This window comes from Lagopus leucura, unplaced genomic scaffold (assembly GCF_019238085.1).
Source record: "Lagopus leucura isolate 7727_CA_CO unplaced genomic scaffold, USGS_WTPT01 Super-Scaffold_54, whole genome shotgun sequence".
Lineage (NCBI taxonomy): Eukaryota > Metazoa > Chordata > Aves > Galliformes > Phasianidae > Lagopus > Lagopus leucura.
The window spans coordinates 3,997,465-4,025,098 of NW_024962251.1; the positions used below are offsets into that span (position 1 = coordinate 3,997,465).

Below are 27,634 nucleotides of genomic sequence, written 5' to 3' on the forward strand. Positions count from 1 at the left end.
CCTGTTCCAATGCCTCACGGCTCCTTCTGAGGTTTCCTAATATCCAACCCATGCTGACTTGATTTCCCAAAGTGAACTTGTTTCTGATACTGCTAGCCATCTCATGAATGTGTTCATGAGATTAGAATGCTGGCACTGCTAATGGGAGAATTTCCTGTGGAGAAGTTGCATGCAGGCATTTCTTCTTTTTAAATTCTCTACTACTTCTGATCATGTTCCTGATAATTTCAAACTGTAGGTAACACTCAACTGTAAATGGTTACCTGCACATTCTATGTCACATCCAGCTCCAGTTGTCTGAAATGCTTTTTTTTCTTTTCTCAAGCATAATCTTACCTTGAGTATGAGCTTGAGAACTGTATTTGATAGGAGAAGATTAAGGATGCAGAAGTATCAAAAGCAAGAAAAGAGCTGAAGATAGCGTCATTTTGTGTGTAGAAGTAGGCAGGTGTAGATTAGTAAGGCTGTACAAAGGGTATTAGGATGTGAGATATTTGGAATAGTAATTGTTGGGAGTTGGGAGCATTGAGCTCTTGATTACAGATAAACAAAGACACTCTGGGGCTATGGAATAGCTATTGTAGGTGACACTGAGATGTCTCCTATTAAAAATAGGTACAGCGTTGAGGAAACTGTCAGGGTGGAATACAGTGAATGTGCAAATAATCTGTTCCTTGATGGTTCCCTGGGCAACATGACTGCAGCCTTAGGTGTTAGCAGCACCAGGGGAGCTGGATGCAGACTGGAGGAGAAGCAGCACTGAGGGTGGAGTGGACTAGAAATAATGTCACGAGGCTCCATGATGACAGTGCAGAGATGGGAACTCAATGGTCCAGTGGAACTGATAAACTGCATAGCTATTAGTTTGAGCCACTAGTTTTTCCTTCTTCTTGGATTTTTTTTTTTTTTTTTGGTTGAAAACACATCCCTGGGTGAGCTTTACTCATTATTCACTGTAATACACCAAAGCACACTTCCATCCCACACCTCTGCAGACAGTGCATGTATCACTGGCAATCCAAATCGCCATTCTGTTGCTTCAGTAAACTGCACTATTCACTAATCTAGCCATGCGAGTCTATCTGATAGCAACTAGATGAGTTGGGCATTAATAGTTCATATACTGAATGCAACCAGACTTACAGTGCTAAACTGGGCATCTCTCAGGATGTAATCCCAGCTGCTCACAGCCCAGCAGGTATCAGGACAAGCTGGAATGCAAGGGGGTTTATCTTCCACCAAGCCTTTTGACCCTTTAATGCAACATGAAGGAAATGTGTTCTGGTGTGATGTGCTGTGGAAGGCAGAACATACAACCACTAACAGGTAAGCCAATGCTTACCATACTCTTTTTGTCTAGCCTACAGACCAAATCTTTCTGGCAGGCAGATGTCATTGTTTCAAAGCCCTTCGCTAAAGTATTTTATGAGGTCATACAGCAACCTGCAAAAGGGGTAAAATAAGGAAAAGTAAGTCCTGCTTGTATATAACAAGTAGCAATTTATAATTGTGCAGTAAAATTAGTAAATGAAATACAAATAGAAAAAGAAGTCATGTATATCCCCAATAACGTAGTATATTCTTCTGTCCTACGCTCTGTGATGGTTTCTGGATGGTTGCTTCACGTAGCATCAAAGACTTAAAAATATATGCTTAGTTTTTGAAGTTAGGCAAACAGTGTCAAACTGGACCATGAAAGAACAATATGATTCCTTGTATCTTTCAAGCGTCAGCAGACTTTCCAAGCAGATAATTCCTACCACCTTACTTTTATGTTCAAATAGCAGTCATAGTAACTAATTGGTGAGAATACTGGATTGACATCTGCTTGCACGTTTCCATTGTCACACTGAGCTTAGCTTTTCTTTTGAATCACAATTAAGATGTATATGAAATACTGCTACAAGATACTGATTTTGCTCTCAGTAACTCTTGCTATGTATTTAAGATGGCAAACAACAGGTGATGCACTACAGTAGTTGTAACATATACATTTTGTCTATGTGACTAGAAAAAAGAATACCCTGCATAATTGACAGCAGATTTTATGACTCCAGTCTATTCCTGCTCTGAGCAGTATATACACTGCTACAGCCTGTGAAGGCAGGGATTACTACATGATGATACCTGTAGTAAAACATCACTGTATTGTATACAGTTAGAGCTAAACAGCACACCACATCTTGTTCTCCACCAGGCTGTTTTGGTTTTCTTTAATACATCATTTTTGAATGAAGCTTTGCTCCCGTCTTAAGCAGCTTCTTCAGCAGAGCAGTCAATGCCTGCATAGGTGAACTTCTCATATAGGGTGGTGTTCACATAAGTCTGGAAAGGAAGTAAACAGAAAGAGTGTGACACAAAACAAACGCACTACTCAGTAATCCTAAGCGATACTGAAATTACTGATGGCCTAATTTTTGTCTAGGGATTTGTTCTTACCTTTCTTTCTTCCAGCATCCTGTTCAGTGACACCAGTATCTGAGCAAATGATGGTCTTTCGTAAGGTTTCTCCCTCCAGCACTGTCTCATTAGGTCATACCTTTAAAATCGAACACCAACACATGCTGTTTTAGACACATGGGTGAATGCTATGAGTTCATGTTTTTTGTAAAACTGTACACATTCCATTACAAAGAAGCCCACTTCTGCACTCAAAAAAAAAAAAAAAAGTAACTTTATGTTTTTTGAACAATTCTGCTATTAGTTTATTTCAGACGTTCTCCCGTATACCAGATGTGTTACTCTTCTTGGTTTGTTTGCTCAGGGAACTTACACTTCATCATCACAGTTGAGAGGCTTTTCCAGTCTGTACCCTTGAGGCAGTTTTTCATAGAGTTCTGCACAGGTCATTCCACAGTACGGTGTTCCACCTGAAGCAGAGTCAAAAATTGTCCTGAGTGGTATCTTTTTTATAAAAGAAAACATTATTTCATAACAGAAATGAAAAGCAATATCTAACTCTCATCCATATCTAAAACAAACCCATTAATTCACTTAGTAAGGAAATCTGGTAATAAATTAGACCAGAATTGTTGTTAGACCAGTGTGCAATGTGCACCTTTGTCAGTTTGTACCTCTTGGCCTGCGGACCACATGGCACATGCAGACAAATGAAAAAGTCTGCGTCAGACAGTCAGAGGCTGTGTCACTTACAGCATGAATGGAGACATGAAAAAAACTCTAAATTTGGCTAATAATCAAAAATTTTCTTCAGCAGTGCTGGAATAGGAGGTGTGGCAAAAAACAAACAAACAAAAAGAATCTGAATTTAAAACTCAGGCTGAGCAAAAGGTGCTCATCAGCCTTACAGCATTTGGAATTAGGACTACAGATATGTGATGTGCTAAATTTTGTGTTTAGGTTAGGCCTCTGTTGTGCAGTGCAATGAAAACATGGTCACTGAGGCTGTACCCAGGCTGAAAATGTGACAGTTGTAGTTCCAAGCACACTGAAGCTATCTGTGATTCTATTAAATGAAACAGAATAAAAATTAAATATGCTGCAGAGCAAGAAGCTTTAAGCAGGCTGAATGGATGGAGTGGGCTCGTCCCATGTGGGTTTATGTGTGCAGAACAAAATTTGCATGCTTACCTAAGCTAACGATTTCCCATAATAGGACACCATATGACCATCTGCAACAAAGAAATACTATTGAGTGCCACCAGAATACAAGATGTCACATATTAAATTGGTAGATGGTTTTGCTAAGATGCAGATAACATAAGGAGGTGTGATTCGTTCTTTTTTTTTTTTTTTCCTTACAAATTTTGCTAAAACAACGGAGTTTGTGGAATCAGAATGCATAGAATCAGTGAAGTTAATTCCCTGTAAGTCCACCAGCAGGAGTCCTTTTATAGACTGAAAAGCTCTCAGCATATAATACTGGTAGGAATTGCTCTGCTGTGTATCTGTTCTGGTTGCCTGACTAAAACTCTGAATCTCTGGAGGAATCAGCAGTTTTTAATTTCAAGTGGGAAATGTACCTCCATTAGTAACCCAAATCTAATCAGTTTCCTGCAAGATTTACTTTTTTCTTGCCGTTTGCTTGCTTATGCTGGTACAGCATGAATTCTTTGATTAGATGTCACTGTCCTCACTATCAGACTTTCTTTGATATGAAAACATCTTTAATTAAAAGGGACCCCTTAAAACATACTTACACATCACTGTTAGTGGTGTAAACACTGTAATTCAATGACTCAATTGCCATCCATCTCACTGGAAGTCGTCCCTGGAAATTATTTCAGGGCGGTTAGTTTTTGGGTGGTTGAAACAATAATACAGAATCACAGAGTTGTAGCATAGTTTGGATTGGAAGAGACTTTCAGAGATCACCTAGTTTACCCTACCCTGCTGCTATGTTTATTAGGCATCATCTTCTTCCACATCATTCAAAGCACTAGCTTTGAAGAACAGCTATTTTTTTGAAGGACAGCTATTTTGTCAGCTCACAGATCCCAGTGTGCTGTTTTTTACCACCTTGTTAACTCTGGCCTTGTTAAGTAGAATTAGACTAATTTGCCCCAGCCAGATAAATTCTGGAAAAAAAAAAATTATAGTGTTCAGATATCTACACATCCATACCTTGAAAGTAGATTCTCTGTATTTCTGTAGTGCAACTGGACTAAACCTCATGATTGTCTACAAAATTGGTCATTTTGCTGTAATCCACATTCACAGAAATAGTTTTCAACTATATTGAATGTAACAAAAATCTGGTATAGACTTGATTTACAAGTAATGTATGTACATTAATAGTTAATATAAATCTTTATGCATATCAGTGTATATATATATATATGTATAAAACAAATCAGATATCTAGCAATTATGAGTTTGCATTTTTCTTTATGTGAAACTAGAAAATAAGAAACAAGAAAACAAAAAATGGAAACATCAGCTTATACTCAGACTTGATCCTTACCATGGTTTTCTTGACATAGACCTCTTGACCCCTGGATAAGCCAAAGTCAGCTATTTTTGCAACATAATTTTCTCCAACCAGGATGTTTCTTGCTGCCAAATCTCGATGGATAAACTAAAATTTAGAAATCAGAAGTCACTGCAGTACCTGTGAGCTTTACATTTGTCATTTCAGTGCTATGCTGAAAATTTATAAACATTTGGAGTAAAAATGAAAACTAAACCAAATAGCTTCACGTGGCACTACCAGAACATTTTACACTTTAGCTGAAGATTAAAGCAGTTAGGTTCCAAGTCATTTCTGAGTTTTAATGCTTCTTTCACAATTCCTAGTGGCAAAGTATTTCACAGGGCTGAATGAGCACAACAAAATAATAGTCACCCAGTGGGTGCTATAGGAACTAAAACTAAAACCTCATTTTAATGAAATTTTGATTTCATTAAGATGAGTGGTTCCTGAAAAATGAGTGCTGTGCTTTCAGTTGGTAGAACATTTAGGACTGACCTGTTTCTGGCTCAGGTAGTCCATCCCCCTTGCAACATCAGCTGCAAAATGAAGAAGCTGCTGAGAGGAAAGTGTAGATGCAGTGCTGTTGGCAATAGCAAATGCTGGGTCAGTCTCTAGCACCCTGCTTTTACGAAGGAAGTCCAGCAGATTCCCATGAGGGGCATATTCAATAGCAAGATAAAGATATCCTAGTGAAAATTCAGATAGTTAGCGTTATCACACAGTGAAAGTTGGACAGCAATAATATTTGGACACTTACACTATATTAAAAGGAAATAAATCAGATTGGAGGGGAAATATCAAACAGTGTAGCTCCTAGGTGCCATAGAGAACTCAAAACTATTGCTGACTAATCTCTGAAGGATTACTGCGGGCATGTAGCTCCAAAACCAAGTTTATTTGACTTTTGAACAGAAATGTTGATTAGAAAGGCCTGCTCATGATTTTTTTTTTTTTTTAATAGACTGAGTTGTAGTGTGCTGGATTGTTTTTTTTTTTTTAAACTGATTTTTAAATCAATTAAATCAGTGTATTCAGGAGTCTCTTACCCCGATGTTCACATGCTCCTAGAAGATTTATGATGTTGGGATGATGACCAAGTTTACAAAGCACTTCGAGTTCTCCAGCAAAGTCTCTGTGGTCATCTTTTGAAGCATACTCTGAAAATCAAATCAGCATGCATTTATGTTTTCCTTTGAACTGAACTTACAACTATTACTAATTATGAGGACCCTAGGCTGCATGAGGCACTACTGCTTCATCTCTAACAGAAAGAGGAAAATTCTGTGATACATTAATATTTATTTACAAGAATACAAGTTTTCAAAGGAAAAAATAAAAGGAGGGAACTTAATGTGTGTAGCAACCATCTACCAAGAATGAAAGCATCTTAACATACTACATTTAGTTTCCCTCATTTGAGAATTTAGAAGTCAGTTGCCTATGAATCTTTCCTTCTGTGCTCTTGTTCCTACCTGCATGCAGACCTTGGCTCTTTTTATAGTGGTCACCATATTTAAGAATGTCTTCCAGTTTGCCTAGATAGCGATCTAGTGGATTGTAAGAAAATACATACATTCTTGCAGTATTCTATGTATTGTAGTTCTCTCCAGAACACTGCAGTAATGACTGGTGAATACAAAGAAATTAGTCTCACAGTGTATTATGTATAGATACACAGATGTGGTCATCTGTGTGTGAATAAAGGAAGCAAGACAACCACATGCTGTGACCAAAGGCTAACTCTGTGCTCCTGCCTAGCCAATGCGTGTTTTATTGGTTCCTCCTTTGAATATAAACACACAGATGAAGTTTATACTCACCAATGAATTGCAGAATACATAACAGTTAATGATATTAACATTTAAAGAGGAACGTAGGCCAACTTGCCAGAGCAGAAATGGAGTTGTTGGCAGAAACAGTTCCTGGTCTACTAACAGCCATTACGTCATTAGTAATTTTGAATATTTATTTTAGTGTGAAGAGAAGGCTACTAAGCACTTCTGAAGAGAGAGAAACCTCTGAAGCAAACAACCAAGAGAAGTCTGTAGTCTCAGAGTCTTTGATCTTTACTACCTTTCATCCTTTTAATTGCAGCATCCATGCGTAAGCCATCCTTCTTAATTCGTGCTTTCAAGACTTGCCCAAAGTTACCTTCCCCAATCACATCTTGAAATTTGATGTCATTCCACTCGAGAACTGGGTAAATAGTGGGATCTGGGCTGTTTTTGGCTTTCCTGCTCAGAGTGAGAGTACCTGAGTTAAACTGTACAGCTGGCTCTTCCCTCTGTAACAGAATAAAGCAAACGACAATGGTTTCTTCTTTACGGAGAAATCCCTGAATGCATGCGTGCTCACTCATGTACTCACACACACAGCCTGATTCATCTCCTGCCAACACATAAATGAGTGCAGTGGAAAACTACTGCATCTACAACTTGTACCTGGATCCGTGAAAGTAGTCGGGATCCTACTTACACGTAATAAATATTATAGCTTGGCCCATTGAACAGTTTTATAATCAATGGAGATGAAGGAGATGAACAAAAATAATTTGGTTATACTGACCTTAGAACTAGTTCTAAGCCTCAGTAGGATTTATCTCTACCAAATTTGACTAAATTCTGTGGTAATCAAGCTCAGCAGTAAGACTGAAGAAAGAGGATGCAGGGAAAGGAAAAAGAGAGGAAATGAACCACCTCCATACTTGAGACATTTCTACTTCAGCCACACGTGCCCACAAAACACTTCTGCAGAATTTTCAAGACGAGCAATTGCATGAGACCTGGAGACACAGGTCATCTTTTTGAATATGCTCCCTTATTTTATTCCCTGTTTTTAGAAAATATCTGCATAGGTCTTTTTGAAGGAATTCTTTAGCCCAGCTTCACTCTCCTTCATGGATTCCCCTCTAAAGGGAGAGATGTTGCTGGAAAGCAGAGTGATGCAGAGAGTACAGAGGGGCAAGCATACAGAGAGAGAGAGAGCATAAACTCCAGCATTTTCCTCAGAACTGCCAGAACTGTGATGTTACCATTGTCCAATCCCTGTGCTGCCTCAGCTCAAAAAACCTTGCTAAAATCCAGGGTTAAAGATTTTGTAGTTTCAAAACAGGACAAGCTCCTCCATTCTGTCTGGCTTGCTGTTTGTGATACATGGCTATAAGGAGACAGAAATGAAAAGGATAAACTGTGTCTATCTTTTTTCAAGTCAGGTGTAATTAAGCTTGCTTTAGCTCTCTGTCACTAAGAAGACTGTATTTGAAAACGCTAAAGAAAAGTAAGCAAAAAAAAAAACCAACAACCCAACAGAAAACAAGGAAAAAGATGATGCCAAAATAAGTAGCCACACTGACTCAGGAAAACAAGAAACCCACCACTACATTTTGGAAAGCCTGAGCCATTCTGCGCTGGAAGTTGGCTCGCTTCAACTGCAGCATGATGAGAAAGGCCAGGAGAATTGTTACACAGGTCATCCCTGCAGAGCCAAGGATAGCAATGAGCAGCATTTTACCTCCTTTTGATTCATATGGAGCTGTAGAGGAAGCACATAAAGAGTTTGTCATTTCCAGCTAATCCTGAAACAGCCATGAGCAAGAACATATAGGTAAATACTCCCATCTTATAAACAGTATAAAGACGGAGTTACAACCCATTTGTTTAACAACATCACAGACATTGTATTGTCCAATTCTCAGGTGTACAAGCACCTGCAGGTTGTGCTGAGTGCAGGCAGAGTGGTGCGGAGGTCACATTCAGTGATGTAATGTAGCTTCATTAATTTATGAGCTGTGGGGCACTCTCTAGTGAATACACAGAAATGTTTTATGTTGTCACCTCACCAATACCACAGTGGACTGAGAAGAAAATGCCAGCGTTGCTGTGTTGTGTGTCCAAATTAAGATAAAAAGGAAACTGATACAGTATGACTTTGCTTTAGCTAACGGGCCCTGTTTTGTGCATGTCCAGCATGCTGGAATTACCAACCTTTCATTTCTGGAAGAGTCTTCAATTCAAAGGATGTGTTCGGGTTGCTCAAGCCGATGTTGTTTTGAGCATTAATCTGAACCTGGTACACAGTGTTTGGCTCCAGGCCTTTGAGATGGTACTGAGTAATGGTGGAGTTCTTAATGATAATGTCGATGTGATTGTACTCAGCCTTGCCGTAAATTTTGTAGCTGATGATGATGGAGGAGATGGAATGGCCCTCGGCAGTTGTCCAAGAAATGACTGAGGATGTGTCCGTGGTGTTAGAAAACTTGATGTTGTATGGTGCAGGAGGTATTCCTGAGAACAAACACAAACACACAGAAATGTTGGAGTGAATTTCCACCTCTTTCACCTTTTCTCACTAGGACAAACACTTCGCTCAGTGCTTTTGTTGTGCTAAACAGAAGATAAACTTTGTTGACAAGCTATAATAACTGAAGGCAACTCTTTTATAAACTTCATGCAGTCATCCATGTTGCAGTACTCCGTACTTCCAGCAGAGGATTTCATACGACTGTATTTAAGTGCATTGTATCTTCTTTTCCTTCCTTAAATGTTGACTCTTTCCTCATTGACACAGCTCAATTACGATGCCAGAGTGTTTTTTTGTTTGTTTGTTTGTTTGAATTAAAAAGGAGCTTGGACTATGGAACTCAATATGCTCTTCATTAAAAGAGGAAAGAAATGCTGTACATGCGAAAAGTATGAACAAGAATGTACAAGAATGAAACACACTGATATTAAGAAGATGTGGATTCCTTAGTTTTTCATTTCTTTTCCCTTTCTCCTTCTTCTTTTCTGTGTTCCTTTTTGTATTCCTTCTTCCTTTTTGTACTACTTCTCTGAAAGTATCTGAGAATACTGATATTCAGATAGATATCTGAATCTATCACCTCCCATGGAGGTGTGTAAGGAATGTTTGGATCTTGTGTTGAGGGATATGGTTTAGTGAGAACTGTTGGTGATAGGTGGATGGTTGGACTGGATGATCTTGTAGGTCTTTTCCAACCTTGGTGTTTCTGTGATTTTTTGGCAGAGAGAGGGTAAATTTTCATCAGTTCCTGGCAATTTTCAAGGTAAGAATTTCTTTGGACACTGAACTGTCTTCATAATAATAGTAAAAACAACCACAACAAGTGGTCATTCAGAAATGAAAGTTACCAGAACAAAGGATATCATTTAATGTTGTCAATAAGAAGCAGTCGTTCTGACTGCTGGGGGAATGTGGAAGAATTGACCAGAAGGAAGTGAATCAGCTACTTACTGTCACTGAAAGTCCATGCGTACAGATAGTTGCTCCATTCTCCTTGGGACCTGGTGTTTACCCGTACCCTGCACATGTATTGCTGTCTGGGCTCAAGATCTTTAATGATCAGTGTGGACGTGTTTCCTGGCACTTGGGTGATAACACTGCTCTCATCACCATTGTCATTCACACTCTTCCTTTCCACTTCAACACGGATGTCATCATCTGTCCTCAGAGTTAAGGGATGCCAGGACAAATTCAGTGATGTCATACTTTTTGGAAGGAGCGTGAGACCTTCAGGTGGTGGAAGACCTTGGAGAAGAGAAAGGAGAGACAACATTTCATGTCTGGTGTATGCACACTCAAATATGGGTACCATTAATTCCTTTCACTTGCCTTAGCTTACAGTGACAAAAGGCAATACTCAATTTTTAACCTGAGCTGATATTAAGGGAAAGGAGCGATCCAGTAGTATTAGGAGGAAGGGCAGGCACGCAATACAAGAGAATTCTATCTCCAACTCTGCTGCTCGTAGTATACAAATGTTCCTTTCTCAGATCCCCCGATATCTAAATAAGGGAGAATAACTCTGTCTGATACACAAGGTGCTTTTCTTCACCTGTGATTTTTTTATTTTATATTTTTGCTTTGCTGATGTTATTTCAAAAAGTTTTACATATTTTTTCACATCTAGATGTTGCTTTTCCTCAAAGGAAAGTGCAAATCAGGGAGCAGACCACAGAGATAACCACTTGAAATAGGCCTTTTCTGAAAAAAGACGATGACTTACCCAGTGCAGCTGTTGTGAAGCTTGCCTGTGGTCCAGGATGGCCCTCCCCACCCTCCCCTTGCCGACTCAGCTGAACACAGAACTGATATTCTGTCTTTGGTTCCAGATTGTCCAGTCTTTTGGTTGAGCCCTTAACTGAGAGGCAAAAAGAGAAAGGAAGAGTGAAGCTGAAAAACGTTAAAGAAGAAAATATCCCTGAATAACTAAACACAGATAGCAAGATATTCAGGCACCTCTTTCATTCCTGACGAACTAGTATAGCAGTTTACTTGTTGAAGTTCCTGTAACGCTTCCTGTAATATTTTAGACCTTGCCTAAAATATTAAAGTGTCCATGTCACTCACAAGCGGGCTTCATCTTACCCATACAATTCCTGATCAATATTTAGGTAAGATGTCTGTCTCACTGGTGGGCACAGTAGACATTAGGAAAGACAGCAGAGGCTGAGGACACCTCCATATGCCTCACTCCTTTTGAAAACCTGCTATTTGCACAGATTTCAGGAGCCGAGTCCAGCAATGTTCACTGTCTTAGGGCAGGAGAGGGGAATATTTTGGTTGCTGAAAACTCACTGAACATGCACTTTCAATCACTCTTGGTGTATCACACTCACATTAGCACTGTACAGTACTGTTACATAGAGTCACATGGCCCGTGACAAAAGATTTAACCTATATGGGTTGTAGAATCTTTTGAATCTATGTTAAGAGCAGACGTAAGTCATGTTTCAGTACGTAGCTGATGTTTGTGGTTGAAGGAATTAGAGACCCTTACCTTCCACCGACATCCAGGACTGATAACGCTTTGCTGGCTTGTATAGGAGCTTTGTTGACACCACAGGTCCATCTCCAGTGTGTAGCTCAGCATTGATATCAATAATGAGGAAATTATGTCCACTGTTTGTCAGCCTTGGGGCATATTGTGGCACAGGAGGAACTGAGCAAGAATGCAAATATTAAACCAGACTTTCAATTCCTGCATTAAACTCTGGTATTTTCCTAGTCCTACAGAAAAATGGGAAATGCTCATCCAAATTCTAAGTAGACATGAGTTTAGACCCTAAACCTGATAGTTTAGGTCTTTAAAAAAAACCAAACAAATTGGGTGTTCTTTTAACCCTAATGATCATGTTTTATTTTCCCTGTGCACTTAATTAGGATGCTGTGTGTGCCAGGGTTCTGTCTATATTCTGACTGTAGACATTAATTCAGGTACTTTCCTACAGTGCAAGAATGGAACTCTCTGCCATGTTAGAGTATAAAGCTTGCTTGAAAGATAGAAAGGCAAAGTGAAGATTTTTGCTCTTACCTTTAACTGTAACCTGAAATGGTTTCTCTGCCATTCCTGCTACTGTCTGCACACTGCAGACCCAGGTTCCTGTGTCACGGGGCAGGACTCGACTAATTGTAAACATAGCTTCAGAGCGATTACTGGTGACAGTGAGGGAAGGCTGAAATGACAGAAGACATGGGCCTGAACAATGTGGGCATTAAGGAATGTTCCCATTCCACCTTTCTCAGAGTTCAGGAACTCTGACTAGGGTTTAGTGATGACAACTGTGAGGCCCTATAGAGATCATCTCCATAGTTTCATATGTGCTTCAGACAATGAGTTCTGCTCCTGTGATTCAGAAAGCTCACATGGTGACTGTGCAATTTGATCATGTGCCTCATTTTCTTCTCATTAAATCAAAGGCATTATTGTTCCTTGCCTGCATCCTCAATACACGGTGTGGAGTCAATAATTGAAAAGTTATAAATAGTAATTCTAAAGCATAATCAGAAAGTTGAAAAGTAAACAATCAAGTTAATATTTCAGAGACAGTGATTAATTACTACACTATTTAGTAACAAATTTTTCATTTTTACAGGTGAACCACAGTTGAAAAGCATAATTGAAATTAATTTACTATTACATGTTTCAAAGTACATTTCACTTTTTTAGCAAAAATTAACATCTCCTTCACATTTTCAAGAATTTCATTATGCTCTTATTTTTTGAGCAGTTTGTAGCCTATGTGGTATCCATTCATCTGTATCACTTCTTTTTGCTGCTTTTATTTGGTTGCTTTGTTGTTTTTGTTGCTAGCCCACATGGATTACAGCAATGTTTTAAATATTTTGAAACAGGAACATGGCAAATAAAGGACACTAAGCAATAATCAATGTGATCATCTCAGAATGCTGACATTTCTCAACATGTTTGAAAAGCATAGCGTGCATTAATTACAGATTAAGTCAGCACAAATACCAGACATAATTGGAAGCAGTTAATCAAGAGCTTACCCTTAGGACAGTTCCATCTTGCTTCAAAAGTTTAAATTCTTCAGATTTAGGAAGTGGCATTCCAGTAGCTATGCAAGAGGGCTTAAATTCTACACCAGAGTTGAGTTCCACAGGGTGTAGTAAGTTTTCTATCTGAGGAGAAAGGTCTGCAGAACCTACAGAAGATATACAATACTTTAATGCCATCCTTCAAGCAGAAGCAGCAAACGTATTTAGGCATATAATGCACATATACTCTGGGCAACATAGGTATCTGGTTCTTCTTTCACTTACGCTAGGACAAAGACAACCAAAGTTAAAGCTGTTATATCACAGTAAATATGCAAGAAAAAACAACCTTTGTATTCATTTCTTTCCTCTCCTTTCTCCTCTATTTGTTGCTCTTTCTGATATTCGAAGAACAGCACACACTAGTTGTAATAAAATCAAGGACACATTTTGTAACAAATGTTCAGTAACTCCATTATCTTTTCGTAAGAGCAGCTGGATCACAACTGTGTGGTTTAGCTGGTTAGATCACGGGTCTGTTTTCTCTGCTCGTTTTTGTTCTTGAAGGCTTTTAGATGGCAGATTTGCTGCTTTATTTATCACGAATAAATAGTAGTTGCTGAATGCTTTTTATAAAATACTGTATGCCAACCTTGCCTGAATCCAAAGAGATTGTGAAGTACACACAGCTTTGTAACTCTATATAAGAGAGACAAGGTTGCTTTAAATACCAAAGTTGTCGTGGTGTCTCACTGATTACAGACCATGACTCAGGCGGTATAGAAGTGCATGTAGCTGAAGAAGAGGTATATAATAGTAAAGTAGCATGAACCTATTTGAAAATCATACTTGTAGGATGTGCAAGTCCTTTCACTAACTGATATTAGGGTCAGAACCAATGTCTATAGACTAAAGATTGCAAATCTACCTCTAAAGAAAACAAGTCACAGAATCACAAGGTGGGTCCAACTTGTGCTCAAACAGGGACGCCTAGATGAGGGTGTGCAGAACCCTGCTATTCAGGTGTGCAGCTGTCTTTTGGAGGTTTTCAGTGAGAAGACTCAACAACCTTTCTGGGCAGCCTATGCCAGTGCTTCATCATCCACACAGAAAAGAAGTGCTTTCTAATGTTCAGAGGGAATCTTCTGTGTTTCAGTTTGTGCCCATTGCCTCCTACCTTGTCAGTGGGCAAAGCTGGAAAGAGCCTGGAATCATTTACAGTGATACTGATAGTGACCATTAGTGATAGGATGAGGGGGAATGCTTTTAAACTAAAGGAAGGAAGATTTAGATTAGACATCAGGGGGAAGTTTTTTGCTGAGAGTGGTGAGGTGCTGGAACAGATTGCTCAGAGAGGGATGCCTCATCCCTGGAGGTGATCAAGCCCAGGTTGGATGGGATATCCATCCAATCTGATCTAGTGCTTGAGCTAGGGGCTGGCAACACTGGCTGTGGCAGAGCATTTGGAACTTTGAGGTCACTTCCAACCCAAGCCAATCTATGATTCTATAATTTCCCTCGGACACTTCCCTCAGATACTTATATACATTGATGAGGTTGCCTTTTTCTCTCCGGGATGAACTGTCCCAGCTCTCAGCCTTTTCTCATAGAGGAAGTGCTGCAGTCCAGATTTGTGGACATCTGTGGGACTCTGCAGTACATCCAGGTCTCTCTTGTACTGGGGACACCCAAATTGGAGCCATCATTCCAGGTGTTGCCTCACCACTGCTAAGCAGACAGGAAGGATCACCTACTCTTACCTACTGTCAGTACTGTGCCTGATGCAAACAACAGATAAATCTGATGGAGTCTGATGCAACTGTAGCATACCAGCCTACAAAATGCAGCCTATGTGGCAGAGACTTAAAGCATTGCAATAATTATTGGTCTGGGTCCTTGGGATGCAATTGACAGTGTAAGAATCCCAGTCTGGAGTGGAAATGCTATACCAGCATGAAGATCTGTTTCAATTACACTGGGGAAAAGTCATTTACTACCGTGTTACCTTGCTTTACCTTCTTTTTCACATTGCAGACCGTGCCATCCGTAGGAGCAGATACAGCCCTTATATCTGTCACATGTCCCTCGATTGTGACAATTACATTTGAGTTTGCAGTCTGACCCATAAAAACCAGGTTTGCATTCTGCAAGAACATACATTTCCAGTTAGTGTAATAGTACAAGCAAATGTCTTTCTTTCGTTTTCAATTTCATCAGTTCTCCAGTAGGATTTTGTTCCCTCAGCTGGGCTCAGTTTAAAACTATGCATAGCAGCACTCAGTCACCCTCAGATCATCCAGAGAACAACTAACTTGGCAGTCGAGAGCACTTTTGTATCTGTGCCTGTCATTTGTAGACTAGATAAGAATGCTGAAGCTTCTTCAACATCCATGTTGTTTCACTTGCACTGCAATGGTGTTCAAAGAGTTCATCAGAGTCACAGCACCATTGAACAAAACAGTACATACATGTAGTATATAGTACTATTAAGATGTGCTTCATGACTCAAAGAGATTGCAGTCTAATTGAAAGGGTTGAGACTAATTATACTTAGTATTGTTTAGCAATGGATACATGATTGGCAGTGAATTGCTCAGTGTGACTTGTAGACATCCAGCAAGGCTCTAGCTGTTGCTGGATTTTCAACATCTCAGTGTTTAATTATTTTACAGAATAATTTGAATAGTTTGAAATTCTACTGTATCTCTCCCGAGGACTTGAAAAACTCTTCTGAGGTAGATAAATATTATTATCCCTGTAATAGAGAATGGAAAAATTCCAATCTTTTATTGTCCTCTGTTAGACCCCTCCCGTATTTCATAGGTGCAGCACAGGAATGACTTTTCACTGTTATCCCTATTTTTGACTATACCTTTATCACATTCCAGTCCCATCCATCCTGTGGCACATGAACAACCATATGGATCTGGCAGGCAGAACATATAGTTTTTGCAGCCATAGTTTTCCTTACAGCTCTCTTCACATGTTTTGCCAAATGTATTGGCTCCACAAGCTATTAGAGAAGGAAAAGAAAAGAGAGACCCAAGAGTAATTACTTTGTAGAAGAGTGGATTTTTCCAATTATACAGGTTTAGACAACAGAAACCTTGAATTAAAATGAGAAATAGCATTTTCACCATTCAGGTACTAGATGTATTAAACTCCATAATATCTTAAGCTGCTAATGCTAAGTTCAAGCAGCTAAAACAAACAGCTTTCTGCCATGTGAGAATCTATCAGCAAAGTATTCATTACTTTAGGTATTTGAGTGTAGAGCTGCAGTGATAAATTCTCTTTACAAGCCTTTCTAATACCTAATGGATGAACAGTGCCATGAAAACAAAATTTTAGAGATCAGTGCATATGAAGCTGCTCAAGGTTTTGTTTCTCCACTATGATCTCTACTACAGTAGAGTAGTTCAGATGTCAGCTATTCCTTAGCTTACCTCTAATACTTGCAGTGCAGCACTATGATCAGAATTTTAAGGCATGTATTTAGCACTGCACTCACAAATTGTCTGGAGATCAGTGTGCAATGGGCTCCTTCATTTCTCCAGAATACAAACTAATTGTCACCAACATGGATGTGCACTAACACATGTATGTTTCTGGTATGTCTTGCAGAGACAAATGTGAGCCGATGGCAACTTGTTTAGAAGCAGACTGGGAATCTCTTTTAAGGGAACTTCACTTCCCTGTGCCAGCGTATGTGCAGTAACTTGTAATCTGTCACACATCTGACAGTCCACTGGAGGAACTGGAAACATTTATCTTTCCTGACAATACCGTAGTGTGAGGAAAGAGAGAGAAGGTAAACTACAAGAATAGCTACACTAATTAAATCCTACCCAACACTGACCGGTGTCCAGCACTGGCTCTAAATGCTATATCCATAAGGATTCAAACATGGTTATTGCTGAGTACAAATTAGTAATTAGTATTTGAAAAGAATATTTGCTTACCTTTCTCACACGTTTTTCCCATAAAACCTGGAGGACAGATGCATTCCCCAGTATCTTCATGACAAATGCCATTGTTCATGCAGGAAGGGCAGTGGGAGCTACAGGAAGGGCCCCACTTCTGAGCTTCACATCCTTTCGTGAAAAAATATAATGACATATTTGTTGTCTTCTTATTCAGTAACCAGTAAAATAGTAGTGACTGTATGATCCACATGCCACCCTTCCAAATTATGGCTGTCTACCCTCATGTGAAACATTCACTTCTTTCACTGTGGAAGTGCCTGTATTTCTGGAGCAGATCTGTTGTGTAGTACAAAGCAATATTGCATAACATTTTCATAGAACAAACTGAGGGAGGCTTAGTTTTCGAAATTAGATTTTGATCCAGGAAATAAGTATGGAAGTTAGCAAATTCGTTACATGTAATATTTCTGTTCTCCTAGCACTGATCTGAGACCTACAAAAGCACCAGTGTTCACTCAGATTGGGTCATACCAACAGTAAGCCAGCGGGTGCCAGCTTGGCATCAGTCCCACCATACTACCATTTGGCAAGTCATGGTTTTATTCTGCACTAATAGACAAAGTTCACTGCTGCTATATCTTTGCTGTCTTCAATCTCCTGATGACCTCTTTCTTGTCAAATAAATCAGCTTATACGTTGGATTGTAATGCCTGTTACGATTTTCTTCCCCACGTCATAATTTAAAAAAATGCCAATACCATTAATGGCTACTTTAAACAAACTGGTGTAGTTTGTCAAATTACAATGAAGTATGCTAAAAATTGCTCTAGGATAATAAATGGAGTTTTAATTCAGTTTTCCACAAAGAACAGATACATTTGAAAAATTTATTTTTTGCTCATATCCAGATCTCATAGTCATGAGAGACACTGTGCCACCCTTCTTTGTTCCCTCTTACTTGAAATTTTAAATATTTGCTTTTTGAGAAAAGAGCTATCTTTGCTGGCAATAAGATGAACTGAGCCTAAATCTGCAGATGTTTTTTTCTCTCTCAGCTGCTTAAATCAATACCAGCTTATCCCAAAAACTGCTGGGAAAAAATTTCTTCTGACATAATCTGATGGCAACCTATGCCAATAAATATTCTGGCCCGTATTTGGACACAGTCTGTTTCATATCACATTCATTACAACATTAATCATTAGCACACATTAATGGAACTTACGTCTTACAATAAGCCTCGTGTAAGCAGAAGTAAAGAGGTTTCCTCCTATGTATCTGGCAGAGTAAACACCCGCATCCTGCAGCTGAACTTGGGGATAGGAAACTTCCAGCTCACCTGGCACCTCATGTCTGGGCACCGAGTGGATGAAGGAACCTGGAGAAGGAGCACAACAGGCAGAAGTTATTCATCCCATACAAGCAGAGCAAGGTTGAGCTGATTGCTGAGGAACGACAGCTGGGATGAAGTAAGCAGCAAAATGTATTTGTTAGTTATTGACTTGCTGGCAGCTCTTTAGCTGTGCTAGTTCTTAGTAATTAGAGATGTACAAGCGAAGAGGAAGCTGGATCTTGAGAAGACGCAATAGGTGAATGACACAAACGTATCTGAGTTTAGCACTGCTTTACTAGAATGTAGCTAGGAGTTGTGGTTGGAAGATTTTGTTTTGTTCTTTAGCCCTTCCTGCAATGAGGCCCTTCTGCAAGGAGTCCGTTGTGACTGGGAGGAGTCAAACAGCAAGCCTGGATAAGTCCTCTGCCATCTCAAAGATTGACCTCACAGACCGAAGAAGGAAGAGTATATTGCAGCTTTATCTTTTCTTCCCAGATTTATCATGTTTCTGCCTCTTCTATGTTTTCTTACCATGGGAGCTTATCTATGTTATTATGCAGTTGGTCACACGTGTTTGTGATACCATTTAGTCTTTGGACCACCTAGCAGTCATATTTCAGGCATATTTGAAACATGAAACCCTGTTGAGGATCACCATCAAAAAAGCAAAAAGACTTTTAGTCAGATAAAACCATGACAATATGTAACAGCTCTTCAAGAAAGCAGGGCCAAAGAAGAAGAGCAAAAAATGACAAAGATTTGTTCTGAAACTGTGTTTTGTTTGCTTACATGTCTTTTGAGTTACAATCTGTGAAAAATGACAACAGCAAAGTACTATGAAAGCCTTATGCTAATATTGTGTTAGAAGGGTTTGGCTTTTGTGACTCATTTTCCATGGCAGCATGTTATGCCAATGTCTTATAGAAATTCTGTTCAGGAGAACAGTTGCGTTTGCTGGATGGCCTTGTGAGCATCTGCAAGGGGGAAGTGTTATTTTAAATGCCTGAAGTGAGAGACAGCAACAGTTAAATAAGTCAGGATAAGGTTTTTCTATTCACTGCCCAGTGCTGTATCAGGACGAAATTTCTGCTGCAGTCTCAGGTGGAGAACCTGACCTACTGTCTGGAGTTAATTTGAGGCTTTTTGCCCAACTTTCAGTTAGAGCTCCAGAGAATGCAGCAGTGGAATGTAAGCACTTCTGCTCCAACACATCAACTGGTTCTTATATGGGAAAATGCTGATAGTGTCACAGAATTTCCTTGGGGACACTGAAGGGACAAGTGATGGCAACTTTCCCCACTGTGCACTGTCATAGCTGAATCTCTAGTAAGAAACAGATCTTTAATAAACTCTGCTTTGTGTGTTGCCCTTTCTAAAAGACATCTTTTGCACTTGCTTCCAAGCCTAGTGTGCACTTGAAAAGCAGCAGAAATGCAAAGAAAGATGTGATAAATAAGCATGCACAGAGGTACAGAAAAGAGATAAAAACTAAAATGAAACAGGCAAAAATAGGAGGAGATAGGAAAAGAAATGAAAAAGGAAAACTGAGAAATAAAGGAAAGGTGCAGATAGGATTTTGCATTCTGGTGGGAGGGAAACGATTAGATCAGTATCAATATTTAAGTATGGCAGATGGCTCCTTTAAGGGACATTGGATGCATGAGGAATTATGCCTGCTCCAGCTTCACAGTGAGGACGTGAGCAGTAACTTTAAAGCAGTTAAGTGGCAGATGGCTAAGACAAGGACAGAATGAGGAGACAAGAGAAAGGTTAATTACCATTCTTGTAGATCACCGCATCTTCCTCTTTTGCTGCCATTCGTATGAAGGAAATATTCACGTGCTCTCCCTTGTTTGCTGTAACTGTTAAGGCCACTGGGTGGAATGAAGCTACGAACAAAATAGGACATAAGTTTGGGATAAACTGCAGCAGTTGTTATCTGTACCTGGTGTCTGGGCTGAAAGCTGAGATTAATTTATGAGCGTGACCTATCTCTGATGTTTAAATGTCCTCATTGCACACACAAGCTATTTAGCATCACCCATCTGTGCCATCCCTATGTTTGGCAAATACTGAGAACTCACCAATAACCTCAAACAGCAGAATGCTACTAGAAACTGAGACTTGGAATTATTTTTTTTTAAAGGATTTTGGCTGAGTAATTGAAAACACTTCCCAGCTAGGAGCTCCAACTGGTTGTGAAATGCTTTCTTAAATTTCTTTATCCCTTGAGACATTTTTAAAGCAGGCTGGATACCGAACTGGAAAATATCTTGTAGGAAGAAGCAGACATGCAGCCTGCATGCCTCATTTCTCCTCTGGTTCAGCTTTCTAATGGAGAACAGTTGAGACAGATCAGATTACAGTCGCATAGGGGCTGGGGGAGATAGCATGGCCTGTGCTGGTCATTCATTCACCACATTGTCTGTAAGTACTGGGAGTGCTAGCTTGCACCAAGAACAAAAGAATAAACTGTATTTAATAAACTGTATTTTGGGAATAGCAACTTATTGTTGCTTATCCCAAAACAGCCCCATCTGAAAAAGTGGAGGCACTTTCTACATGTAGGTTAATGGTATGTTTCAGTTTTCCCTTGGACTTTTCCACTGGATTTGTACTCAGCTTTAATTGTCCTATCACTATCCAACTTTGTAAACAGCCGTTCCCTCTCCTCCTTATATGCTTTCAAGTAGCTCTGACGAATCTGCAAGTGTTTTTCAACTGATTTCAGCCAGACTCCTCCTGCATGGTACAGCAGGAAAATATGAAGGATCTGACATGTTATTAGGTAACACAGCAGATATGGCACTGGTATCTCAAGTTACATCTCAGAGAATTCCAGTATAGAGTAATGTAGTAATTTCTCTTTAAAAACAAGAAAATGAAAGCTGAGAGCAGTTCCAATTTACAGTCAGCTTCTGAGCTGGATGTTATTTGTGAATAAAACAAATGCATGTTGAACCTTGTGATCTAGTCAGGAAAAATCAACAGCTTTCCCAAAGACAAATGGTTAGATACAAATGATCCTAAGAGAGGTACTACTTATTGGTTTAGCAAGATATTAAACCTTTGTATTCCCATTTTCTTTTCTTTGTATGGTGTTTAGCTTAGCCCCAAGACTTTTTCTTCACAGTATTGTTGCAATGGAAAGGAACCCGTGCTCTCTGGTAGACTCTATTCCAAACTATTTTTAGACTGTGGCTTGTGTTTTGTGATTTCACATCTGGAGTGTGCCAATTCCTTATAGAGACATCATGAACTGAGTTGCAGGGTAAGTGCCATAATATTCTTTCAATAGTGTTTCCATAGTTGTCTGTATGCCTGCTCTGGAGAGTTTCTGGGAGGGAAACTAAATCATATATAAGAAAATACACATCATTTTGTAGAGAAATCGAACAAATTTCAATAGACGCAAGACAAGGGTTCTATTCTAAATATGTATACTATATCCAGTATAATAATCACATATAAAAAGCATAGTCTGTTCCTTCTTACTGCATGAGTCAATGTTACTTGTATAATCGTAATGCTAATATAGAAAGAAATGCAGGAGAATAGATGCCTTACTTTCAGAATGGCACACGTATAGAATAAAATGGGAGAATGAACCAGTTACCTTTCCTGTTACATGGCAAAAGTGCTCAGTGTATCTACGTATCTGACAGCAGGTACATAACAGAGCAGAAGACAGTGGGGCCACCAAACATTAATACTTAGTGAGTGTTTCAGTAGCTTCTTGGCTTGAGGCTGTAAAACAGTGGCTGGATTTTCAAAACTGCTGCTCTTTCCTGTGTCTTTTGTATGGGAAACTGCTCATTTCAACTCTTGCTGATTTTTTATTGTTGGATAACACTCTCTGCCTTTAGAAAATATTCAGGCAGCAACAGTAAAGGGCAGTAAGTCCTGTTTTCCAACTACAGATGCTTTGCCAAACAGCACAGTCCTTCACTGACCTCTTCTTCCTCTTTCTGTGGACTCAATAGCTTTGAGAATTTCTGTTGTAACTCTTTCTCACCAGTCTACACTGTTTAGATTACACACATTCACTGATGAGTTCTTAGCTCAAACATTTGTCATTCAGAATTTTCACAAAGAAAATTCAAGAAATAGATTCAAACATAGAAAAGATTCGTAGAAACCTACTTAATGCTCATGTGAATGCTGTGTTATTTCTGGTTGGAACAACTTCTCCCACACAGGGAGCTCTCAAAGTTGGTTACTTTAAATTCTCTATGCCTAGGTGCAAAGATGCTAATTGCAACACACTGATGGATTCAGAGGACCCTCATCCTGCCATGGAGGTTGCTGCACATGGCAGCGTTAGCTCACTGGTGTTCAGCCAGAGGCATGATCAAGTTGAAGGAGCCTCCTTCAGAGCCTTCCATGGACTGTTATCATACATCCTCTTCCCTACTGCTGCCTCCTTTGGAATAACAGTTGTTTGCCCTGCAAAGGAGGTGCACATGCAGACCTTTCTTGTTGGCTATCCTGAGTCTTCAAAGAGCACATTTGGTCAGAGATGACAGGAGCCCAATAAATAGGCACTTGTCCCACTCACTTTTCTTGGAACATTTCCATACTAAACAAAACAAATGGACACTAGTTGTAGCTCATGCAAAAGAAGAACTTTTTTCTAGGTTAGCTGTATAATTATGAGGGATACCAATAAAGGTATTTCTTCTTAGAAAAACATACAAAAACAAAAGTGTGAAAGTGCCTGCACAGCCTAGCTGCCATGGTGTAAAATGTTACAGCAAAGCAGTAAATTGTGACAAACTGCTGAAATTTCGAAAACATGATTTGCTGCAGAAAACTGGACAAAATTGTCTAAATGTATAGTGGACTTTTGTGAATGATTTTCTTAGATTCAGAAGAAATTCTCTGCGTTTCTTTCCACTGTTGTGATGTTTTTCTTTTCTATACTGACAGAGAATACGCAAATCAAAATTGGCTGATATGGCTTCCCTGGACCACAGGCAGTTATTTTACAGGCTCAGGTTGCCTTTTAAAAAACAAGGATAGCGATGTTTGCCTGTATAGATCTAGACCTGTGAAGGAGTCTCACAGTGAAGGAGTTTCCATTTGTAATGTTTTATGGCATCACTGAGGCCACTGCCACCTAATTTTATTCCTAGCAGCAGCCAAATACAGGTAGAGTACCAGTAGACATCTGATCAGCTTCCATCAGGAAATGACTAGCAGCTAGTATCAAGCAGTTGACCCTACACTTAAAAAAAAAAAAACAAACACGGAATTGAGCCCAGTCTATTTTAGCTGACTCCAGGCTGCCTTGCCTGCTGCGGAGCCAACTTTTGTGACCACATCCGTGAAACAGGGATGACTGCTAGCATGCATGCAATGACATGCAGAATTCAGTTTTGATCCTCACACAGTACCTCCCCGTGGCATCTTCATGGTGTGTATCCTTGTCACCTCATCCTTCAGCTTCCCTTCACAGTAGTATGCTCCAATGGTCTCACTGGCCTTTTCCCTTTTCCACATCACCATCTTGGCTGTGGCTCTCTTTGAATCTTCACTGACCTCCAGAGGCTCTCGATGCTGGTTTGTCACATCCTCCTGGTCTCGGTCAATTGTGATAGATTCACGGGAGCGCCACTTCGAAGTGATACAGATAAGTGATGTCTCTGAGTTGCCCACCAGAGGGAATGAATTGATAAGGATGAGGTCCAGTGCTGCTTCCACTTTACCTGGGGAAAAAACAGCAAGTGGAAAAAATTTACAGCAGATTTTAAGTATTTGGCTTGTCAGATCACCAAAGAAGCTATTTCACTCTATCCTCAGGCTTTCTTTCTTGTTTGGTCTTACGCAGCTTTACAGCAAAACAAAAAGTTACAGATTAGGCACACAGTTCACTCTCAGCAACTTTGCTGATGTTGCCAAACTGGGTGGAATGGCTGACAAACCAGAGAACTGCACTGCCATTGCACTGAGAGAGACCTCAACAGGCAAAGAACATCGTGAAGTTTAACGAAGACAAGTGCAGGGTCCTGCATTTAGAAGGAATAACCTCATACCAGTAGTATGGAGGCTGATCTACTGCAAAGCACCACTGCAGTGAGGAACCTGGGAGTCCTGGTGGACAGCAGGTTGACCATAAGCCAGCAGTCTGCCCTTGAGATCAAGAAAGCCAGTGGTATCTTGGAATGCAGTAAAGTAATTGTGACCAGCAGATCGAGGGAAGCAATCTTCTCCCTTTACTCTGCCCTGGTGAGGCAACATCTCCAGTACAAGAAATACATGGAGATCCTAGAGCAAGTCCAGCAAAGAGCTATAAAGATGATAAAGAGGCTGGAGATTCTCCAGAACAGAGAGCTGGGCCTGCTTAGCCTATGCTTATGAATATCTAAAGAGAAGGTGTCAAGTGTATGGGCCAGGTTCTTTACAGTGGTGCCCGGTGACAGAACAATGGGCAACAGGCACAAACTGGAACATAGGAAATTCCATAGACAAATGAAGAAGTTTACTCTGAGGGCAACAAAGCACTGAAACAGACTGCTCAGAGAGGTTTTGGTGTCTCCTTCTCTGGAGATACTCAAATCTGATTAGATGTGATCCTGGGCAATGTGCTCCAAATGATCCTGCTTGATGTAGGGGCACTGGACTAGATAATCCCAAGTGATCCCTTCCAACCTCAATTATTCTGTGATTCTGTGGTTAATTGTTCTAGTAGGACTTCAAAACATATTTAATATGTGAAGAACAGATGGGCTTTGCTCTTCTTGGAGGAAGAAATAAACCTCCCAGACTTCATTGCTTCTTTGAGCTATTGCAGAAGCCCAAGGAAATCCTAGCATGTTGCTCTGTGGATACTTGGACAGCAGTGCCTTGAGTGTGGTTCTTTGCCATTAAGAGTTGCCTGACATTTTGATAATTTCTTTTATGTCCTTGACATGTATTTAATATGTGTGAATTGACATGAGGTGGATATGTCTTTAGATTTAGTAGTTAGCAGTATTTTGAGCACTTGGAATATTTTTTCAGTTATTTTATGTGTTAGGGTTAGTGATTCCATAGCTATTCACATGGTAACCTGTCAATGGACTTACAGTAAGCAGCAGGAACCATGGCACTCAAAGAACAAGTCTGTGGCAGAAACAGACCAATTATTTTAGAGTATCTAATTAATCAACAGGAATACAAGCATATTTTATAAACAGAACCACTAGAAATAGATGAAGCTGGAAGTTCTTTCACAACGGTCGTCATGATCTGAATCTCTCACAGGGTGCTACAGATTTAATTTTCAAATGTGTGTGGTAGCAGGGAAACACAGGTATCCTATAGTCAACTCTGCAAATAATAAGCATTTCAGTTCATTTTTTAAATCTACGGTAAGGAGAAGGGAAAATAACATTTTTTTCTTCTAGCTGAAGCAGGAAGAATAATTGATTATTTTATTCATCACTTCTATATAATTTTCCTGCTCTGGATACAAGCATCCTTTGTACTTTACAGACAGACCCAATATTTAGAGCTGTTCTGCTTCCAAAGTTTTCTTCACTGAAAGAAGTGAGTGCAGCCTGAGATACAGGGGGCCAGAAGGTCTGTGTGCTTGCTGCAGGCTGCATGCACCCTGCTGGTGCACAAGGCCAGGGAGACTGCCTGTCCCTGCTCCCCATGCTGGGGATGGAGGAATCATTAGTGACTTCACTACATCCAGCCCAGTGCTGTGCCAGCCCAGGTAGTTCTTGATCATACCATGGAGAAACAAAACCTTGTGGAGAGGATGCAGCAGGCCTTAAAGTAAGTACTGCATAAAGGTGGAGATCAGTAAAATCAGTTCATCTTACTGTGCAAGTACATCCTCCCCATGTACTCTGTCCTGTTTAGAAAGGCCACGTTTAGAATACTGTATACAGCTCTGGGCTCCCTAGTTCAAAAAAGACAGAATTCCTCAAAGAAGTCCAGCAAAAGGTCACAAAGATGATGAAGGGCTTGGAGCATCTCCTGTATAAAGAAAGACAGAGCAACCTAAGTCTGTCTGTTCAACCTGGAGAAAGGAAGACTGAGTGGGGAGTTGATAAATATTTATAGATATCTAAAGAGAGGTGGGAGGCAAAGCAATGAGGCCTAGCTCTTCTTGGTGGTGCATAGTGATAGGACAAGGAGCAATGGCCTAAAAGTTGAATTGCATGTACTATAACTGCATGTTACATGGGAAAGTCCACATTGAAAGGTGAAAATAGTAACTCTTCTTTCTCTGCATCTCAGTCTCTCCATCTGCTGAGAAAAAGTGGCAGGAGAAGTCTGAGTTTTGAGGCCTAGTTTTTGTGTTACCTTATGTCCCTATATATGATATAGCAAAGAAATATCATATTAGATTCAGGGTATTTGCTGCATAATGTTTTTTTTTTTCTCTGCAGTGATATAAATTGTGTAAATCAAGGTATAGAACAAGCATGTCACAGGCCTATTGCTCATCTATACCTGTGACTATTCCAGAGGAATATGAACCCAGAAACCAGTGGATAGTCTTTTGATGAACTGTCTAAGCAGAGGTGTCTTGTCATATCACACACTGCAGAGCAACTCAAACGCAAGACACTGACAGAACAAGGCAATGTTCTGGAGTTTTCTCCAGAAGACCTTTCTGTGGCTAAAAGGGTGTAAGCATAAGCACTGACTGATTCATTCCCCAGATATGAGCTAAAGTTTCACAGCTGAGGTATGTTGCAAGCAGAAATTAAAATACATCCTGGTGAGTTCTGCACTAAGAAAAAGTTAGGCTTTAATGTATCTCAAAAACCAGCTCTCTAGCAGCAAGTCTGACTGAGGGTGTTTCACTTGTGAACTCAAGGACCTGGCAGGACTGGCCCTCTGAAGACAGCTACAGGCCTCAGAGGTGACAGGAAGGCTTTCTTTGTCTCCTCTGGGAGTTAGTGATTACGGGAAAACAAAACAACCAATCAGAAAAGTGTAAAATCTGCATGTGCTTTATGCTTTGTGCTTCCTACAGCATATCTTCTTGGCAATGCATCTTGGGCTAACACAGCTGCCCTTGCTGAGTGAGAATGGATTTTCATTACCTGGTGGCAAAAACGGCAGGTCCCACCCTTGGTATTAATGAAGACTTTGAACATGCAAGGACCAATTAAGGACAACAGGATTTGACTCTTTGAGAAAAGT

At 39.9% G+C, this 27,634-nt stretch overlaps 1 protein-coding gene across 1 annotated transcript in view; it reads right to left on the reverse strand.

Annotated features, from left to right (window-relative positions):
- Window positions 1-1,480: 1,480 nt before the first annotated feature.
- Window positions 1,481-27,634, reverse strand: part of TEK (TEK receptor tyrosine kinase) — a 34,975-nt gene continuing 8,821 nt past the window's right edge. Inside the window, exons 2-23 of the mRNA XM_042873880.1 lie at window positions 23,884-24,195; window positions 20,266-20,376; window positions 18,380-18,532; window positions 17,191-17,322; window positions 16,101-16,241; window positions 15,244-15,372; window positions 13,241-13,395; window positions 12,264-12,405; window positions 11,730-11,891; window positions 10,956-11,090; window positions 10,184-10,477; window positions 8,917-9,216; window positions 8,307-8,464; window positions 7,007-7,217; window positions 5,980-6,090; window positions 5,429-5,619; window positions 4,925-5,038; window positions 4,161-4,231; window positions 3,592-3,632; window positions 2,774-2,870; window positions 2,440-2,539; window positions 1,481-2,325 (exon numbers count right to left, since the gene is read on the reverse strand). Coding sequence (XP_042729814.1) covers window positions 2,251-2,325; window positions 2,440-2,539; window positions 2,774-2,870; window positions 3,592-3,632; window positions 4,161-4,231; window positions 4,925-5,038; window positions 5,429-5,619; window positions 5,980-6,090; window positions 7,007-7,217; window positions 8,307-8,464; window positions 8,917-9,216; window positions 10,184-10,477; window positions 10,956-11,090; window positions 11,730-11,891; window positions 12,264-12,405; window positions 13,241-13,395; window positions 15,244-15,372; window positions 16,101-16,241; window positions 17,191-17,322; window positions 18,380-18,532; window positions 20,266-20,376; window positions 23,884-24,195 — 3,335 coding nt within the window. The 3' untranslated portion in view covers window positions 1,481-2,250. The remainder of the gene's footprint in view (window positions 2,326-2,439; window positions 2,540-2,773; window positions 2,871-3,591; window positions 3,633-4,160; window positions 4,232-4,924; window positions 5,039-5,428; window positions 5,620-5,979; window positions 6,091-7,006; window positions 7,218-8,306; window positions 8,465-8,916; window positions 9,217-10,183; window positions 10,478-10,955; window positions 11,091-11,729; window positions 11,892-12,263; window positions 12,406-13,240; window positions 13,396-15,243; window positions 15,373-16,100; window positions 16,242-17,190; window positions 17,323-18,379; window positions 18,533-20,265; window positions 20,377-23,883; window positions 24,196-27,634) is intronic.